The sequence below is a fragment of the Aptenodytes forsteri genome, unplaced genomic scaffold, assembly GCF_000699145.1.
Source record: "Aptenodytes forsteri isolate BGI_AS27 unplaced genomic scaffold, ASM69914v1 Scaffold297, whole genome shotgun sequence".
Lineage (NCBI taxonomy): Eukaryota > Metazoa > Chordata > Aves > Sphenisciformes > Spheniscidae > Aptenodytes > Aptenodytes forsteri.
Window position 1 is genome coordinate 921,277 of NW_008796167.1, and position 8,515 is coordinate 929,791.

The following is an 8,515-nucleotide window of genomic DNA, read 5'->3' on the forward strand; positions in this document are numbered from 1 at the left end:
ACGACGACGACGACGACGACGACGACGACGACGACGACGACGACGACGACGACGACGACGACGACGACGACGACGACGACGACGACGACGACGACGACGACGACGACGACGACGACGACGACGACGACAACGACGACGACGACGACTAGTTGCAGTATTTCTTGGTGTCTAGCCTCTTGTACTTGGGATTGTAGGGCGCCTTGGCGAAGCACATGGCAGCAGCACGGTCGCAGTTGCAGATGAACATCTCGCACTTGTTGTTCTTGCCTGGAAGAGAGAGCAAGAGCAGTTAGACCCTGCAGCTCCTTCACCAGGCATGGCAGTGACTCAGGCAGGCATTTCTGCTGCCAGGGCGTAGCCGTTCCACTGCTGCCATCATTTTGGGGGTGTATGTGCTTCTCCCCGCTAACCCTCTGGCCTCAAAGCTGCGTGCTCTGGCCCAGCAATCTCCTTGCTCCTTCCTTCCCTGCAGTTCTGTTTGCCAGCATATCTGCTATGTATCTCCATTCCAGAGCCCTATAAGAGCTCCACCATTACATTCGAGATGTCTGGCAGAAGCTGTGTAACTCTCCCCAATCAGCATGCTGCTCTCTTAAGTACTGCCATTAATGGACTTCCAGAAAAGTACCACAGGGACGCAATCCCCTGAAGAGGGGACAGGCTTCCCTATGTACTGTGATATCATATATCTTCCATAAACTTTAAATTGTGTGGTACATGGAGAATATTCACTCTGGTGCCTATGTGAGGTGCCCCATTTCTAACAACCAGGCCCCCCGGCAGGGACTTGCGCTGCGCCTCCCTGCCACAGAAGCATGGAGTGTAATGCAGCCCAGTTCCTTCAGAAGAGAGACTGGAGTAATGTTTGAAGAGGAGTGATGTGGAAGTGGACGTACTGTTACACGTAATCTGCCCACTGGAGCAGCTGAACTTGTACCACTCTGTGTAGGGATTGTCCAGAAGATATCTGCATGATGGTTGTTCATTTGCCTGCGAGTAGCAGCTGTCATGTACTTGACAGCACCTGGGAAACAAGGAGGAAAAGGTCAGAAAATACCAGAAATGCAAGCTCAGCTGACCTGTAAGACACGTAAATACACTAGTATTGCTTTGACAAGGCACTGAACAAAAAAAAGATACCCAGTGGTAAGAGGGCAGACACGAAGGACCTCAAAGGGACCCGTTTCTGCTAGCTCATGGTCCAAGAGGTGTCTGGTACACATGTACTTACCGGAGCATCTTCACAGAGTTACCTATTGGGCACAGGGAAAGCAAAAGACAGCATTTACCCTACGTTCCCCGTCAGTGCCTGGTAGCTGAAGAGCTAACAGCTGACACAATCCACCGCGTCTTGGCTATCAGTCTTGTGTGATCTCTAAACTGCCCAAGCCACTTCTTAGCGTTTTGCAGCTCAGCCCTGCACGTGTTGATGGTCGTGCACTGGGCAGTGTGTGCTCAGAGCTGCGTCCGCGCTGCTGGCACAGCACTGCTGCAAAAAAAAATGCTGGAGTGAGTGCAGTCTAGCTGCCACAGAAGAGAAAAGAGAGTTGTTGGGATTATATTTTATCTTAGTAATAAGGCATCAAGGTGTGATACTACACAACCTTTTTCCCTTGAATCGGTCTTTGAAAGAAAGCTTCATTCACAGCAGCTGGAGAGTTTTGTGAACATCTATAGGCAGGGCCAGCTGAGATGAAGCTGGCGTGCAGAACTATGAAAGCACAGGCAAGGAAAGAGGTTTGTAAAAGCAGAGTCTTGTAAACCTGTCAAGCTCATCCACTGGTGTCCCACTGCCTCCCAAGCCACAGTAGCAGCCGTAGTCAGCAAATTGCAGCAGAGGATGGCTGTCCGGCATAGTGCATTTGATCATCCTGCGAAACTCCCACACGGCCCAGGGTGAGACAGCTGTGCTGGCTGCGCCCACTGAGAAGAGATGCAAAGGTTAGAGTTAGGCATGGTGTTACCTGTCTAGAGGTGCTGGGGCAGGGTGAGTGCCACCTCATACCAGAGAGCAGGAAAAGCAGGGCCAGGGACTTCATTCTCGGAGGACTTGACAGACTGGTGCTAAAGAAAACATGGCTTTTTATACGACAAGCTCACCTTGACATGGGTTTGAGATAAACAAGCCAGTATTTATGTTACTAAATGCAGAATTCTTCCATCGGAGGCTGTGGCCAGCAAGTTGTGACATGTCCAGCTGAAGGCCAGTGGAGTTAAATCGGAAAGCCAGGAAGGCAAATATTTACTCTCTAGATATTTGCTATTAAATTATTTTTAATGCTTCCATTAGAAGCCAGCCTGAAAGATCTGGACATTTTTAAAAAAATGGTAGCAGTGTGGTAGTTACATTGGAAACTGGTGGCACACTAATATCCATCCTACTAATACTGGCATCCTCCTTTTACGGTATCCCACTTATCATTAATCCTGTATCTCCATGGATTCTCCTGGCCTGATTCAGAGAATAAGGCACAGGTCGTCCACTCACCCCAAATGACCATTTGGCATGAGCTGAACTGAAAAAAATTCAAGCTGTTTTTTACTTTGAAACCATACAGGAGGAATAGGTATTACTAGGCAAGAAACAGGAGCCAAGCAACCTGGAAAGCCTCTGTATCTGGCTTAAACAAGGAAGAGTGTCTGTTTTTACATGACCTTAAGGGAGTTACACTGGAAATTAACTGGGCTTGGAAGTTTCCACATACGCAGCAGACTTCAGTAGCTCAGAGACAGCAGTTTCTCATTCTCCAGCACCAAAGCAGAACCCAGTTAGGCCCTTTGGTTCTCTGTGGCAAGGCATGAGGCGAGTTGGGAGCCTTGAAATAAGATCAAAAAATGGGTAAGAAAAAGCTTCCTGGAGTCAGCCAGGGGTAAGTCCAAAATACTGCACTCATATTCAGACCCCAGAGGCTCTAACACTGTCAGGGCTACAGGTTTGGCATTTTTACACACTCAAGGTATAGATCCTAGACTGCTCAGCTGATAGAGTCTGCATTTATTTCTAAAGCACCAAGCAAGCCTTCAGTTTTTAAGAGCAGACGAAGAGGCAAAGCCCACCTTTCCGCAACAGCCTAATATACCAGAGTGCTTATTCAGGAAGCTGGGGGTTCAGTGCCCTTCAGTAGGTTCAAATGCACGTTTCTATAAGGGACGATGAGGACATCTTCCCCCTCATAGTGGCTGAAACTATGCCAGGGTGCCCATAGTATCTATAGGATGTATATCCATATCCATAGGACATCTCGTTAACGGTAGACATGCTGATGAACAACCAGAACCATTCCGACTTTTCTGCTCTCTCACAAGCTCTCTGATTCTCTGGGATTCCCCGCTCGCAGGTTAGCTAAAGCCAAACTCTTGAATCCGAGTTACAGATTCAAGATTCTTGTGTCCCAATAGTGAGAACATTGAAGGAACATTAAAGGCTGATGTAAAGGACAGTCTGTACCACAGTTAGTTCAGAAACAAGGATTTAATCTTTTGCGCACAGATCAATCAGCTGACTTTCCCTTCAATATCCATTTAAGTGTTCTCTTTCTCCTTTGCCACTTTGGCCACCTTTACTCTTTTTTTTTAATGATTTCTCTGTTCTCTTACCTGCGAACCTTAAGACTCTGTGGTTCCTTTTTCCTCATTTCTCAATGTCTGATGTTGCCAAGAAAACTTCCAATAAACTGGCTTTTTTAAGTCACAAATCAAAAATACTGTCGTATCTTGGATTTCATACATTTTAACTCAACAAGAGGATCACCAAATGTGGGAAAGCGAGCATGTGAGCATTACAAGAGTGCCTCATGAGAAAAATCCCAGCAGGGTAAAGATTTTTCCACCAATGCTATTTTTGGTTTCCCCCAACCTGTGCTGTATACAAAGCCGCTGGTCCCCCATATGCTTGTGAGGACATCCCGACTTGCAGCTGATTCCTAAACTTACAGGCTTGAGCCTTAGGTTATTTTTAAGAATTCTCTATAATTAAGAGCTGCTGCACAGGGCTCCCCACCCTATTTTACACCGTTATAATTTACCTTTCTCTTGTAGTGTTGTCTGTTAAGGACTTTTCTTCCCTTCCAATCTCTACATTTTACTTTCTTAGATCTCACCTCCTTGGTCCACCATAGTCATTGAATCCAGAGCATCTGAGCCAAACTTCTAAGCACCACACTATCTCCTCCTTTCTTGAACCTACAAATATCTATACAAAACCTCTGTAACGTAGAGAAGAGACACGATCTCTACTAAAACCAGATCTGCCTCACATTATAAACTGGGCCGCTGCCAAGGGCTGGGAGCAGGACACAGAGTCAGAGCCCTGCCTGGGACTTTTATCCTAATGGCAGGATGCGACTCCTGCCAGGTCCAAGTTCACCCGAAATCTCCATTTGAAAATCTCCCACCCCCAAATAATGACAGAGAAGGACAGTTTTCAAATAATTTATTAGGAATTTAAAACTGAAATCTGGAAAAAGGGTTACAGGTGTGGAGAGAACAAACATCGGAGTGTAATAACTTACTGGCTTAAAAACACAGCTTTATTTCTTTTAAAAAAAATGCCCACCCTGAAACCGGAGCCCCAGCCTCCAGGCAGTGGCAGCACTGGCCAGAGAGTGAATCACAGCCCAGCAGCAGCACAGCTGGCCTTGGATGTCTGGAGGGGGCACAGAAGCAGTTCAGCGCATATACCAAGAGGGAGGAAAGCGCTGTCCGCAGACCCAAACTTGAAGTATATAGAATAAAAATAAACCCAATAAAATGCAGCTTTTCTTTAATTAGGAAATATTTAAAAAAACAGACATACAGACTCTTGTCTCAGTAACAAAAATTATTGCTTTGTGTTTTCAGTACTAATCTGTTAAGTACCCTCTTACCTAAACAGAACTCTCCAAACGCATCGCCCAGGTCAGGACAAGCTCCGGCAGACGGGGGAGGGACGGAAGAGAAGGGCCCTGTGGGCATCGTGGCCCTCCCAGTCCTTTTCTAAATGCCCCCCTCCCTTACAGGGGCTCAGTTTGGGGGAAGAGAGGGAATGATTTTTAAAACTTAAGATGAAGCTGTTATTTCCCTGGGAAAAGAGTTTGGCTGCATCTTAATAAAAGGCTTAATCACCCCCCTTAACAAGGTCTTTGGTTCACTGAAATCCAGACCCAAACCTGCCCCGTGTACTCCTGCTGGAGGCTTCCCCTGGCAGAGTGCCTGTTAGCAGGGGCCTGGACCACACCAGGGGAAGCCTCGGCAGGTTCTGGAGAAGGGACCAGATCACCCCGCACAGGACAACAGACAAATTCCCACAGTCTTCAGAACACAGAGTAAAGCAAACGGGAAGCTGCAATTCTATAATTCATATAATCCCTGAGAAGCCCTTAACCCGCCCCCAAATCACCACCCTAATGCTTTTCTCCCCCGTTAATGACTCCCCAACCCAGCGCCCTGCCCTTCAGAGAACGACCACCCAAATCTCCCCCTGGCCCTGGCCGACACCCCTTCCGACACCCTCGCCTCCGGAGGAGGATCCCCTTTCCCAGGAAATCTTGACACAAACGATAGTGTTTGGAGAGTGAATTCCTTTCAAAGTAACCAAGACAAGCAATGGCGGTAAAGCCCTTTACCTAAAGCCAAACCGGAGGCTGGCACTACGGAGCCCAGTGATGGAGTCTGTACATCGAGCGATTGGAAGCAGCTTTAACCCGCTCAGCAAAACAGCCGATGGCCGGTGCGTTTCACCCCCGCCCCCACCCCCCCTTTCATCTCATCAGAGGTCTTAAAATCTTACAGTAAAAGGTGTACAAAAAAAGAACGGAGTCCTGTCAGGATTCTGCTGGAGAGTATTGCTCACACTGCGGCGCCAAGTCCAGGACCTGGAGCTGCTCCTTGGAGCCAGGCTGCGGGCGGCAGCCAGGTTCAGCTCGCGATATTTACATATTATACAGGAGGAAAAAGAAAACCCCACGTAAAACTAAACCTAGGAAAAAAAAAAATCTTTCAGCTGTAAGGATAGTGTTTTTCACTTAGCAAAATATACATTTGTTTTGTTCCATAGCGATGTCCAACGTTTTCGGATCCTTGGAGTTTCACGCTTTTCAAAGCCTCACATTTACAAAACAGAAACAATTAAAAACAGTTTCTTTAAAAAAAATAGAAATACATCAGTTCCTCTCAGCCTTTGCTCTCTGTGTGTCTCTTTCTTCCCTTCAGAACTGCATTCTTGTTACATACCGTGCTTTAAAAACACTGACGACAACAACAACAGAGTTGAAAATATTCAAAACAGTTTCAAAGCCAAATAAAAATACTCCTCAATAAAAACTACCTAACACAATCACAAAGCCAATTCATAAAATATGTCTACTAGCTCGGGAAAGAGCAAACAACAAAAAGAAGGGGTAGCCCCAAAAAAAGATAAAAAAATAAAATAAAAAAATAAAACTAACAGCTAATAAAATAAATAAAAGAAGAATCGGTGGGCTGGGGGCAGGGAGGGGGGAAGCGTAAACCGTCGGTGGTTAGTAAGAAAGCGAGATGATCTCCTTGGGTTCAGTCCAGTGTGGTCTGGTCAAAGGGAGAGATCAGGGCAGGGCGGCAGGAGCCTGGCAGCCAGCCGGCAGTGTGCAGTTTGATTCAAGAAAAAGGTAACCTTGGCTCATCCCCCGAGGCTCACCAGATCCTCCAGCCGCTGTCCTCGGTTAGGTCACTGGGGAATCTGTGGGACACAGCAGGGGAGGGAAGGGACAGGATCTAGAACAACCAACAGCTTCTCTCTTGGGGTTTTCTTCCGGTGAGATCTGACAGAAATACTCGATACCCGAACTTGCCCCAACACAGACTTGCTCTGCATCTCGCTGGCACAGCGACGGGGCATGGCAGAGATGCTTCCGTCTGTAATGGCAACGTGCAGGCCTGGGAAACAAGGCTCCGCATGCCGTGCAGGCTGCCTGCCTGGACCTGTGGCACTCCTGGCCCCCGGGAGGCCTGTGACATAGAGGGGTCCAGCCGTTTCTCCAGCACTCAGCTCGGTGCAGCCCTACCGGGCTGCCATGGGCTCCTGTCTGGACACCCTTCCCTGCAAGTTTTTGCCCTCCTTTTTGAAAAGCTGGGTTTTTTTAATTTTAAGCCAGCTAACTTCAGCCACGTTTGCAAAGCAAAAAGAGACCATCCACCAGTTCCCTCTCAGGCTCAACCAAGGACCAGAAACAGAACTGATCAGACTCAGATTTTCCTTCTGCCCTTCTCCCAGGCAGGAGAGGAAAAACCTCGCTCCCCAGAGACAGTGGTCTCAGCAGCAGTGAGAACAACCAGTTGCATGGAGGAGGCTTCCCCAGCCACACAGGTGAGCCAAGCTTGTCTCTCAGGATCACCACTGGGTTGTGATTCTGGCCAACCCTGCAGACCTTTCCTCTTTCTGTCAGTGCTCCCATTTCCTTCCCCTTCGCACCCAGACACTAAGCGATCTCTCCACAGCACTCCCAGGCTGGGGAGCGTAAGGTAGAAACCCAACCTGCCAAGCCTCTGGTGCAGAAGAGAGCCCCAGGCTGGCCGCAGGACTCCTCCCGCAGGCTGGGTCAGGCCGGCGAGCCTCACAGTGGCATCCACAGCTCCTGCTGAGAGCCCAAGCACAGGGGCCGGCTCAGAACTTCACTCCTCTCATTACCCGTTCCTGTTCGAAGCTCTCTTACCTCCTGCCTCCTTGGTCCCCAGCTTCAGTGATACCCATTGGTAAAAGCTGTTGCAATCAAGGGACCCTGTGAAGAAAGAGTTAAAACCCCACTCTTAAGCAAACAAAAGAAAAGTGAAGGAGAATTACTACCACAACAAATTCAGTCTTGGCCCAGATGCTGGGCAAGCTGGCTTCAGTTGGAGGTGGCAGGTCTAAAGAGCACATCACCCTGCAGAACACTGCATCAGGGCCTCTTGGAAAGTCTGGGCCAGATCAGGGAAAAGTCTGGAGACCAGGACCTTGAGTGGTGGCCAGGGAGAGCCAGCGGAGCCCAGGGATGCGGGCTCCAAGTGAACTGCTGCATCCTGCACCATCCATCTGTGGCCTGGGGCTCAGCGGTGGCATGGCAGATGCTGCAGCGGGTGCTATTTCTTAACCAGAAAGCAGGCTGTGGGCTGAAAGGGGACCGCCCACTGCTGCTCACCTCCATCACCACGTGGAGATGCAGCCCCTTCCCCTGGCCGTGCCACGCTCCATCTTCCTCCCCCTGCGCAGAGCCCGACAGGGAACACTCACCCCTAGGCTGTGGCCGAAGCCGGTGCTCGGGGCTGGACTGGCAGCGCTGATGTAACTGCTGACCCCTGAGTCCTGGTTGGCGGCTCCATAAAGCTCTGCCATCGGCCCAGGGCTGGTGGTGCCCAGAAATCCACCGGTACGACTGGGGGTGGAACCTACAGGAGGCAGCAAAACTACGTAGTGAAGATCCCAAAAATGCAACCCCGTCCCACCCCCCTCCCACAGCCCATCGCAAACCTCCGTGACAGGACACCGCGCCGGGGAGGAAAGTGGCAGTTACCTGTCCCTCGC

General features: G+C 49.2%; 2 protein-coding genes across 2 annotated transcripts in view; both read right to left on the reverse strand.

The window, feature by feature from the left end:
- Positions 1–145: 145 nt before the first annotated feature.
- Positions 146–2,039, reverse strand: PLA2G1B (phospholipase A2 group IB). The gene is made up of 4 exons (XM_009287545.1): positions 2,006–2,039; positions 1,764–1,923; positions 897–1,024; positions 146–267 (listed from the first exon to the last, which is right to left on the reverse strand). The coding sequence occupies exons 1-4, from the start codon at positions 2,037–2,039 to the stop codon at positions 146–148; spliced, it is 444 nt and encodes a 147-aa protein (XP_009285820.1).
- Positions 2,040–4,415: 2,376 nt separating this feature from the next.
- Positions 4,416–8,515, reverse strand: part of MSI1 (musashi RNA binding protein 1) — a 33,301-nt gene continuing 29,201 nt past the window's right edge. Inside the window, exons 11-14 of the mRNA XM_009287524.1 lie at positions 8,505–8,515; positions 8,225–8,379; positions 7,668–7,733; positions 4,416–6,694 (exon numbers count right to left, since the gene is read on the reverse strand). Coding sequence (XP_009285799.1) covers positions 7,692–7,733; positions 8,225–8,379; positions 8,505–8,515 — 208 coding nt within the window. The 3' untranslated portion in view covers positions 4,416–6,694; positions 7,668–7,691. The remainder of the gene's footprint in view (positions 6,695–7,667; positions 7,734–8,224; positions 8,380–8,504) is intronic.